Source organism: Amia ocellicauda, chromosome 9 (genome assembly GCF_036373705.1).
Source record: "Amia ocellicauda isolate fAmiCal2 chromosome 9, fAmiCal2.hap1, whole genome shotgun sequence".
NCBI classification, from domain to species: Eukaryota; Metazoa; Chordata; class Actinopteri; order Amiiformes; family Amiidae; genus Amia; species Amia ocellicauda.
In genome coordinates, this window is record NC_089858.1 from 33,081,249 (window position 1) to 33,093,005 (window position 11,757).

The window sequence follows — 11,757 nt, forward strand, 5'->3', positions numbered from 1 at the left end:
GTGTGTTACTGTGTGTTATCGTAAATGTGTGTTACTGTGTTATTGTGTGTGTGTTACTGTGTGTTATCGTAAACGTGTGTTACTGTGTTATTGTGTGTGTGACTGTTATTGTGAGTGTGTTACTGTGTGTTACTGTGAGTGTGTGTGTTACTGTGTGTTATTCCGAGTGTATGTGTGTCACTGTGTTACTATGTGTTATTCCGAGTGTATGTGTGTCACTGTGTGTTACTATGTGTTATTCCGAGTGTATGTGTGTCACTGTGTGTTACTGTGCATTTTTGTGAGTGTATGTGTTACTGTGTGTTATTGTGAGTGTGTTACAGTGAGTGTGCATGACTGTGTGTGTTTTTGTGAGTGTGTGTGACTGTTATCGTGAGTGAGTGTGTTACTGTGTTTTATTCTGGGTGTAAGTGTGTTACTGTGTGTTACTGTGAGTGTGTGTGTTACTGTGTGTTATTCTGAGTGTATGTGTTATGTGTTATTGTGAGTGTGTGTGACTGTGTTATGGTGAGTGAGTGTGTTACTGTGTGTTATTCAGTGTATGTGTGTTACTGTGTTTTATTCCGAGTGTATGTGTGTTACTGTGTTATTGTGAGTGTGTGTGTGTGTGTTACTGTGTGTTATTCTGAGTGTATGTGTTATGTGTTATTGTGAGTGTGTGTGACTGTGTTATCCTGAGTGAGTGTGTTACTGTGTTTTATTCTGGGTGTAAGTGTGTTACTGTGTGTTACTGTGAGTGTGTGTGTTACTGTGTGTTATTCTGAGTGTATGTGTTGTGTTATTGTGAGTGTGTGTGACTGTGTTATCGTGAGTGAGTGTGTTACTGTGTTTTATTCTGGGTGTAAGTGTGTTACTGTGGGTTACTGTGAGTGTTACTGTGACTCGTGCCCCTGTCTGGGTATTTTCCATGTCTCAGTGGACTTCCCTCGGTTCTTCCTTGCCTCCTGGATGAACCACTGATCTGCTGCAGTACTTTTCCATCCTGCCTCTCCTCCAGGTATGTCTGTGTGCGCTGAGTGAGAATTCCTGGATTGTGTCAGTTTGTACACCAGCCCCCACCTAGTGCTCGACAGGTGAATACAGAGGTGATGATGTCACCACACCCACAGTCACGAGCGGAGCGGCACTCTGTACAGACCACCCCCTTAGAGAGAGCGCACACTCTCACAAGCACTGTAGTGTTGCATTACTGAGAAGGATAATAAGAATAATAATGAAGATAATGAAGATAATACAAATAATAATAATGGTTCACTGCAGGAAGGTCGTTATTGTGACTCTCTTCCTCAGCTGTTTTCTGTGTCACATGACCTGTCTCATGTTCTGGGAATTCTGATTCCATCAAGAATGTTTTACTGTACTGTGTGTGTGTGTATCTGAGAGTCAATCAAAGCAAAACTAACACACACCCTACAGCTGGGTCACATTCAAACAACTGATCTAAAAAAAACACCTCCCAATTAAAAACAATTAATGTTTTTAATTGAACATTAATCTCAATCTCTCTGATAATACATCAAATACACACACACACTGACTCTCTCAGATTCACAAACACACACACACTCTGTCTCCGATACACACACACACACACACAGACTCTCGGATACACACACCACTACTCACAGACTGTCAGACCTCCCCCCCCCCGCTGCTCAGTGCCCCAGTATTTTTCCTCAGCCAGGGCTCCTCCTCCAGGCCGTCCTGAGAGTTGAGTAATGCTCATTGTAGTCGGCCTCCTTCCTCTATATACATGTGTGTGTGTGGGTGACTGCTCAGAATGAACACACTCAACACACAGCCAGAGAGACAGAACCATCGTGGAGATCTGCTTCAGGAGAGAGAAAAGGTGTTCAGAGATGAGGAGACACAGCAATGTTCATGGTAAGTGCTGACACCAAAATGCACAAATTATTATTATTATTATTATCATCATTATTATAATTTCTTGAGTTTTCTTTTGGCTGCAAATGTAGTGCAAAACAAGGGTGATTTAAATGTGTGTATCATTTATTGGGGAAACATTTTTCTCCCAATTGCGGTTATACCCTGTATGGAGTGAGCAGTGCATAAACTTAGTAATTTAACTTCTCAGTTTGTTGTAGACTGGTTCTGCTCCTTATTCATGCTCTGTCTTTTGCAGGGAGACCCTAGTGAGAGCTGAGAATATTACTAACATTCCAGAAACAAATTACACTTATTTATTGATTGATTGATTTATTTGCTGAATTTATTATGCTCTGTCCGCACAATTTTCTCCACAAATGTTGTGGAGTTTTATTTGAGTTATTGGAGAGCTGTGTCATTGGTTTTCTCCTTGGAAACACACACACACACACACACAGTCTCACAAACATATATACTCATGCACACACACACAATCATTTAAAACACATTCTCACAAACCTACACACTGATACTCTCACACACACGCACACACACACACACACACACACACACATATGTTTACAATGATTGCAAGCTGTGTTATTTGAATTGCATGCAGAAGAGCAGTAGTGGGGCATACAGCAGCACAACACACTGACACACACACACATGTGCAGACAGACCAACCCACCAGAAACGGAGAAGGGAAAGCAGAAAGTAGGAGTCATCAAAAATATTAATTGATAAATAGAAAATGAAAGAAAAATAAGTAGACAAACTACAGTAATCATTTCACATGTACAGTTTGCACGAGTGCAAGAAAGAGAAAGAGGCTGGGAGGTGGATTTTCCACTATTGCTAATAGAGGGATTTCTTGTCAACACAGACTGCTTTCACTTTCGAACTCGGTATGAATGGAGGGGGCGTGTCTCTGTCTCGTGAGTGTGTAAATGTTTATGTATTCAGAAATGTGTTCTTCTAGGTTTGTGTGTGTGGCAGTGTCTGTGTGACAGTCTGTGTGAGTGTGTCGAGTGTGTATCTGTGTGTGTGTGTGTGTGTGTGTGTGTGTGTGCAAAGTGTTTGTGTGCATTGTGTGTGTGTCTCCTGGGTCTGAGTCTTGTGACTGTTTGGTCTGTTTGGTCTCTGTATCCTATCGCTCTGATAAGCAGCTCTTATTTGACTCCTGCCTGATTTCCAGTAAATGGTGACAGAGCATTCAGAGCATTCATCCCTGACCAACTGTAACTTCTGTCAATTAGGTTCAAATTCGAAACTGGCTAAATTGGCACCAGCTTACACAAGTGTTGCCAAAGCGATTACAGACACAGTGTATTCAAATACAAAGTAAAAGTATTCAAGAGTTCAACAGCTCTAGAGGTTTGACAAGTGTGCAGTGATTGTACAGTGAGCACAGTGTTGCTGCTGGGGGCCAGGAGACATCTCTCTCTCACACTGCCTCTCCCTCTCTCTCTCCCTCAGACTCGCACCGGTGCAGCCACCGGTGCCTGGGCCCGCTGTTCTTCGACCCCAGTGTCCGGGGTGCCCGCATCACGCTGAGCGGAGGGTGCCGCCGGGCGCAGAGAGAGGGACACACCTTCCGGGACGGACTGGTGTTCACGAACCGGACGGTGCAGGTGCAAGAGCGGGTGCGTCTGTGCGTGGAGGGCAGCGAGTACAGGTGGCAAGGGGCCCTGCGTGTGGGGTTCACCACCCTGCACCCTGGCACCCTGGCTGAACCCCGCCTGCCCTCGCTGGCCTGCCCCGACCTGGAGGAGCATCCCGGCGTGTGGGCCGGGCCCGTGCCCGAGGAGTGCGTGTGGCCTGGCACGGAGCTGGAGTTCTGGGTGTCGCGGAAGGGGTGGCTGCAGTTCCAGGTGATCGGGGGCCCGAAGTATGTCCTGCTGCACGGCGTGGACATCAGTCGCCCCCTGTGGGGAGTGGTGGACCTGTACGGACAGACACGCATCCTGCAGATTCTAGGTAGGACACTGACCGCACTGCACTGCTGCACTGTACGAGCTGTTGGTTGTCACTGTGACTGATTGAGTCATTAACCCCACGTGTCCCAGGTTCGGTGAAGAAGACCTTGCTGGTGACCCAGAAGTCATGCCCTGCACCCCCACTCAATCCTCTGGCCCTGCAGCTCAACTTTGACTACAACCTGCACTCCCATGACGTGGACTATGAGCTGTCTGACGGTACGCACTCTCCCACTAACCCCCTCACTTTAACCCACTGACACTCTCCCCCATACCCTGATATTCACTCTGCTGCTCCCGTCACTGTTAAATTCTCCGTCTCCCTCTCTGTGCTCCGTGTCTGTCTGTGTCTCTTACCTCTTGTCCCTCCGTGTCTGTCTCTGCCCCACTATACGTGCGCCCCTCTCATGGTGTCTCTGCCCCGCTGTGTGTGTCTCTCTCTGTCTCTGTGTCTGTCTCTGCACCGCGCTGTGTCTCTCTCTGTCTCTGCCCCGCTCTGCGTGCGCCCATCTCACAGTGTCTCTCCCTCTCTCTGCAGACGGCTCGGCCACCCACTCCTGCTCCACAGACGGAGACGAGGACTGCAGCGTGTGCTACAGCCGTGGCGCCACCATGCTGCTCTCCTGCGGGCACCAGTGCCTGTGTCTGAGCTGTGCCCAAAGGGTGAGATGGGAATTTGGATGCTGCCCCCTCTGCAGAGAGCCCATCACAAACATGATGAGCGTGGGACACACGACACAGGGCCGGCAAGAGTCCTGACGCCAGGGGGGAGAGAGACAGAGCGCCAGAGGAAGAGGAGGAGGAGGCGGCGATGAAGGTGGAAGTGGTGGTGAAAAAGAAGGGACATTAATTGCTAGTGAAATATATGTTACATATTTTTTAAATGTATTATTTTTGTATTGTCTCTCTTGTCCGTGCCAGGCTGCATGTCAGAGGTGGGGGGGCACTGCACTCACAGGCTGGTCACCCCTCTCCTTGTGCTTACAGATACTCCCACCGTCAGAATTTTTTGAATACAATACAAATCTAAAAAACACATAGAAGGTGGGGGCGTTAACGAGTAGATTTCCTAGAATGGGGCAAAATGCTGCTGAATTAAATGAAGAGATTTATGGTTTTATTTGCAATGTACATGTTTACAGTTAAAGTTGTAAACAGAGGGGGGTGAGGAAGGTCCAGCAGGAAACCCATCAGTGGGGACTCCGGGATTATCAACAATAACCATTAAGGCCCACGCAGAGGTTTACAGTAACACAATAAAATATCCCTTATCTATATCAAAACAACTGGATCATTACCCAGTTTCACAAAGTCATAAAAAAACATACAAAGTGAATAGCTTTATTTTTTGACCTTCAGGGATTTACTGGTAAACTGGATAAAGTCCAGACTGTGTGTGTGTGTGGGGGGGGGGGGGTATGGGGGGTAAGCTGACTAACCCTCCCCCTCACGCACTGATACTGTGAAAGAGCCCCCTCGCCCTTGAGGAGAGCTGTGGTCCACTGCCACCCCGTCCAGGGCTCCCGAGTGCTGTAACATAATAATGACAATAATAATCACAATGGCGTTTTTCAGTGTTGATCTCTGGTGCTCGAGGGTCACAACTATTTCTCATTGTCATCCCAGCTGAGCTCATTTCATTAGTGATTTGAAATAATCTACTGAATCCCAGTGGGTGGGGTGCCGATGCCGATGTATATTTGTGTTGTATATAACATGATGTGTTGTATATATTGTACAGTGTGAGATGTCTGCAGTGTGAATGAGAATACATTTATATTTTTACACAGAAATACCTGGGCTTTGCTTTCCTGCTTTGCACAACACAGTATAACACAGCACAGTATAACACAACACAGTATAACACAACACAGTATAGCACAGCACAGTATAACACAACACAGTATAGCACAGCACAGTATAACACAACACAGTATAACACAACACAGTATAGCACAGCACAGTATAACACAACACAGTATAACACAGCACAGTATAACACAACACAGTATAACACAACACAGTATAGCACAGCACAGTATAACACAACAGAGTATAGCACAGCACAGTATAACACAACACAGTATAACACAACACAGTATAACACAGCACAGTATAACACAACACAGTATAACACAACAGAGTATAGCACAGCACAGTATAACACAACAGAGTATAGCACAGCACAGTATAACACAACAGAGTATAGCACATTTCCAAAGAGCATTGGGACAGTGAAGCCAAATGCCCAACAGACCACACACTACAGCCTTTCACCAAATTCACCAGGCACACTGAATAATGTCTATATGGGTCATTCCCCCAAAACATGTACCACTGGGGTTACACAAGTTAAAAGTAGAACAAGTCATTATCTATGATATTCTTGTGTTTTTTTATTTATTATTAAATGCCTTATCTAAAGACCTCTGTATGAAAAAAGGCGATCAGCCAGCTACATTTTGTGCTGGTGTATCATGACGAGGGCACGGTCAGACTACAGCAGCCTGCTGATTTAATTAGGGGGTCAGGGTCCCCTAAATTCATTTCTGTAATACGTTCCACAGGATCTTTTTACCTGTTAAGTGGACACAGAAATTGAAGTCTTTATTTTCAAATAAAACAATATATTTAAAAGAGATGTTTCCAGTAACAATTATCACATTCATGTAGATACAATACATAAAATAAACACAGAGAAGAGTACAACCATTAAAATCTTATACTCAGTCACACACAAGTGGAGTGCAGGAGAGAGCAGGGAAATACATGACTAGCACACTCTAAAATAAAGGCTTTCTTTTGTGCGTTTCTTAAAAATACCCCATTTCTTCAACACCACCAGTCAAATATATGATTTTTCTATTTAAATATCTCATTTTAGATTCTCATAATTTCCCTCTCTCCTGCACTGCACCTCACACACACAAAAACAGGGGTTTTATACCAAAGCAAAAAGCTGTTCCCAATTATTCAATTGCCAATCAATTAAAAGGTTTGCTAGTTAGAGCAGACTGGGGAGGGGAGTTCACCCAGGGAAATAACATTAAACACAAAAGACACCATGCAATAACCTAAAGTGAATACATATAAAACAAAACAAAAATGAAACTATGCAAACAAAGAACAAATCCCAATTATAACCCTGTTACACTAGTGGCATGTTTTTACATACCAACGGACCACACATGCTATAGCCTTTCAACAAATGAAAACACATAAAGCTACATTTCAACCAGACCCGTTTTGTGATCAGTATTGTAAATCATATGACCTTATTTTGGCAAATATATACATAAATGCATATACCTTGCTAACTGAGAAATGTGGGCTTGTGTTAAAGGGCTTAAGGAGACAGCTTTGAAGTTCTGTGTTTCACGACAGGCCTGTGCTCACCTAAGCACGACAGATAACACGCCCATGCTGCAGACCCTCCCACTGCCACATGGGCTGCCATGCCCGTCTTCCACAGAGACCAGCACCACATTGCAATTGGAGATTTCTTTTGTGAAACTCAGACATTCAAAATACTTTATATATTCCATAGACCAGAGCAACAAACCCAAATACAAACTACATGCTGCTAACAGAAGTGTTACCCAGCTTCTTCCTCAGTTTGATAACAAACAATAAGAACATTAGAATATAAGAATATAAGAAAGTTTATAAGGGAGAGGAGGCAATTTGACCCATCATGCTCGTTTTATCATGATCCAAGGATCCTATCCAGTCTGTTTTTAAATGTTCCCAAATTTTCAGCTTCAACCCCATCGCTGGGGAGTTTGGTCAGATTGTGTCGCCTCTCTGTGTGAAGAAGTGTCTCCTGTTTTTGGTCTTGAATGCCTTGAAGCCCTTTTTCCACGTGTGTCCCCGGGTGCGTGTGTCCCTGCTGATCTAGAAAAGCTCCTCTGGTTTGATGTGGTTGATACCTTTCATGATTTTGAAGACTTGAATCAAGTCCCCACATAGTCTCCTCTGTTCCAGGGTGAAAAGGTTCAGGTCCTCAGTCTCTCAGTAGGACATTCCCTTCAACCTGGAGTAAGTCTGGTTGCTCTCCTCTGAACTGCCTCTAGAGCAGCGATATCTTTCTTGAAGTGTGGAGCCCAGAACTGTCCACAGTATCCAGATGAGCTCTAACTAGTGCATTGTACAGTCTGAACATTACTGCCCTTGTTTTAAATTCTTATAAAAGGTGACTTAAAACTAACTTAATGACACTTAAGTAATTCTACCTCAGAACCAAAACATGCTCAAGCCGTGTTTGGTCTTAAAAGAAAGAACATTAGCTACAACATCCATTGGACCATTTATATTTCACATACAATGCAACATTATCATTTGGTAAGAGAATTATTCACACATCCTAATGGATCCTCCGATGACATGGGCATCAGACCAGCCTCACCGAAACTCCAAGAAATCTCTAAATTAACATTACTATAAAAGAGCTTGTTTGGTATGAACTTTAAGGTCATGCTTTGAGGGACATGAAAATGTAATTGATAGAACTAAAACTTGACAATGTAGAGAGTTAGAAACTCTCATTTGAACCATTTTCACATTCCTCAAAGCCATCACACCCCCAATACACATTCTGTAGGAATCAAGGGAGAGGAATGACAAAGACTGCTTCGATTCGAATTTCAATTTTATTACCCCAAACCTGGCCAATCAGAAGCTCAGAAGGAAAGACATCAGAATCTCTTTGTCTAAAATGTATGAAAACCAAAATGTAAAACTAGCAATTGGGAGTGGAACAACCTGGGAGAAGAAACCAAGGAGACAAAATCCAGGAGGACTGAACAGAACCAGAACCAGAACTTCTCCACCAAAAACCTGAAAGCTTTGCAACCATCCTTAAGTCGAAGCAGTCTGCCAGCCCTCCCCGCTATCGGACGTCTGCATAACTGAATCTCAGTAAACCACACAGGTAGTATATTTCGTGTACTAGTCAATAATTAGGTAAATCACAATGACATAAACCCTAGTTGTGTATGGGATCTGAATTGTAGGAACGGCTAGCGTAATCATAATACTTGTTTGTTATTTTACATGTTTGTACCTCAAGTCAAGTATTAGTAAAGTATTGTGGTAACTTGTGTATCTTGTTTTCAGTGGATTTGACCGCTGTGGGTTATATGTGTGGCGGGTCCCTAGATAATAGGACTTAATTCAGCAATTATTATATCTTCTGATATTTGATACAAGATAAAAATGGAAACTCCAGTGTAAAGTCCTAGGCCAATCCAAAGTACTTACTAATAAAACAATAACAGTAATGATAAATCAACACAATTTATCCATTGCAGCATTTTCGATGTATCTTATCAGATCAGCATCCTTTCATTTCATTAAACTATTTACAGTACTATAAACTGAAGAGCATACACAGTCTTTGTCAAACTATTGAAATATAATATGTATGTAAGGCAAACTAGATGTATACACAGGTTACTGCCTACAGGAAAGTAAATTCACAATTATATTATTGTATATTATCCTAAGTTAAATCACTTTTATCTCAGGTTGAGTTTGGCAGGCTCCCAGCCTATCAATCAAACTTTACTTGTTCTTGTATAATTAATACAAAATATGAAAATATAAATAAACCATTAGGCATGAGAGCGGCAGAACAGAAAAATACCTGCGATGGAGAAATGGTGCCCACACTGAAGCCAGGGGTCTGGGGGCCACCTAGGCTCCCACTGGGGTCCAGGGGACCTGTTGCTATTTCATGAGTGTTTCGATCAATACAATGATACAAAATAAACAGTGAACAATGTCAATATCATCCCCCTACAATGTCCTAAAGGCACGACCGTTTTGCATTTCCTAAGGGTCTGATTTTGGGGCGATTTTGTGTATTACTCATATTTATGAACTGCAATCTTTACCTGTGTTTAATTTATCTTTCAGCTAATTCTCTGCCTTTCTCTCTCTCTCTCTCTCTCTCTCTCTCTCTCTCTCTCTCTCATCTCTGCCTCTTTTCTGATGTTTCTTCCTTTCTCTCAACTCAGCAACAGAAAATATGCATCAATAAGCACAACCCCAGGACAATATAATCTCCACAACTACAACTGATGTACACCCTGGGGGGCCAGTAAACAGTCATACAGATTCAGTCTTTAATAAAGAAAAGAAAATGTATCCGAGTGAAAGCTAATTCAATATCGTCTGAGTTTTCAAATGGAAGCATGTTAATAATGGGTAGAAGGTCATCTCTCATTAACCCCCACGAGTTCGGCAAACTCTTCATATTTTCATGACAGTAAATGTGCAGATAATCTATTGAACTATTGAAAAAGGGTGCGTTCACATCACTCTTGTGTTCATTCAGAGATAAATGACTCTTGCACCCTTGGTTCAGCTCTACTCCACTAGAGGTTGTTGGAATTTGCCCCTTAATCAAGTTCGTAATTATTACTGACGGGGACAACAGACAAATTAATAACTAATCAAATGTTTTGTTGTTTCCTTGTTTGATTGTAGTCGTTATCTGTGTCAGTTCAGTAATAAGGTTCTGTTATTTCTGTCAGTATGTAGTTGCTCTGGATTTAATGGTGAATTCAAACAGCTCATCTCATCTGATTGCACGTATAGACAGAAAGATGTGTTCACCGTTTACATGACTGACTTTCATAGATACTTTCAGGGGTGTCATGCAGCTAAATGTTTTGAGGGGTACAGCCGGAAAACAAATTAAGGCTGCTACAAATGGTTGTTATTTAATGCTTTTAACTACATCTAGACGGTATCCCAAGTTATTTTAATGTAAGTTTAATGTACTGCTCTACAAACTTATTCAATAGTATTGCTCTGCTGTTTTTATTGTATTCTAGCCACTGGTATTTCTGATACAGTTACTGTTAAAACATCTTCGCTTGGATCCAACAAAGTGTAAGGGTCGGCATCTATCACTAGTGGAGGGGGACCCTTTCTTATATATTCATCTCTTGTCAGTTGATCTTCTGACACAATTAAACTATATCTGATTGAAAAAAGTCCTTAAAAATATGGTGCATCCTGTATTGTACAAACTATAAAAACAATTTGGTAAATAAATGTGATTGCAACTGAGCTTGTAGTCCCACTTGAAAGTACTAGTAAAGCATGTATTTGATTTTGTATTTTAACTATTTTTATTTTAACTGTGTCACCCTAAACAGTGATCACTCGTAACAACACCTCCTGCCTATCTGAACTTCACTGGTGTTGGAGATAATTATATCACAACTAGCTTCAGGGGAGACTTCAGTCACAGGTGCTTTTCAAAAAACATGAATATGCTGCCCTGCATCCTTTCTCAACATAAAGGGTCTAAAACAAACAACAATAATAATTAATAATAATCACATCTACATGTATTTCTGCATCTCCACACTGTTGCAGATCACATTGTACTAATTGCTAATGTACAGTCCCTCCAGATGTATTGATACCCGGTGCGATGTAACAAAAAGTTGGTTTTAGCAAAAAAAAGGGTGTTTTCATGCAAATATAAAACACTAAGATGATCACAGTGAGAAACATGTTGGTCCAAAGTTGATTGGATTTGAATGTTTAGGGTATGAATAATTTTCAACCTCGTTCTTTAACAAATATACTGTACAAATATGTCTTGTTAAATCCACTAGTGAATGTCTGAAAATAGTACTTTTGTCATAAATATATGAAACAAATAGCCTTCTGGATGCACACTTGTATTTATGTCGCTAAAACCCACTAGTGGGCTAGGAAGGATGTGAATAATACTGGAGGTGTAAACACACCTTTAGATACACACGTTGACACTGCCCTATAAAACAATGGGACGAGAGATAAAACAACAACGCCTATATTGTAAGCACATTAAATACAATTTGTAATTTCTTGTTAAAAAAAAACAACTTAA

The 11,757-nt window shown here is 42.0% G+C and overlaps 1 protein-coding gene across 1 annotated transcript; it reads left to right on the plus strand.

Moving 5' to 3' along the window:
* Nucleotides 1-1,761: 1,761 nt before the first annotated feature.
* Nucleotides 1,762-5,659, plus strand: LOC136759254 (E3 ubiquitin-protein ligase NEURL3). The gene is made up of 4 exons (XM_066714167.1): nucleotides 1,762-1,884; nucleotides 3,367-3,867; nucleotides 3,957-4,085; nucleotides 4,405-5,659. Exons 1-4 carry the CDS (start codon nucleotides 1,860-1,862, stop codon nucleotides 4,623-4,625), a joined length of 876 nt encoding a protein of 291 aa, XP_066570264.1. The 5' UTR covers nucleotides 1,762-1,859; the 3' UTR covers nucleotides 4,626-5,659.
* The last annotated feature ends 6,098 nt before the right edge of the window (nucleotides 5,660-11,757 follow it).

Coding starts and splice junctions, on each gene's coding strand:
- LOC136759254 (XM_066714167.1), top strand. CDS start 1,860: ATGAGGAGACACAGCAATGTTCATG. Junction 1,885..3,366: donor GAGACACAGCAATGTTCATG/GTAAGTGCTGAC, acceptor TCTCTCCCTCAG/ACTCGCACCGGTGCAGCCAC. Junction 3,868..3,956: donor ACGCATCCTGCAGATTCTAG/GTAGGACACTGA, acceptor CACGTGTCCCAG/GTTCGGTGAAGAAGACCTTG.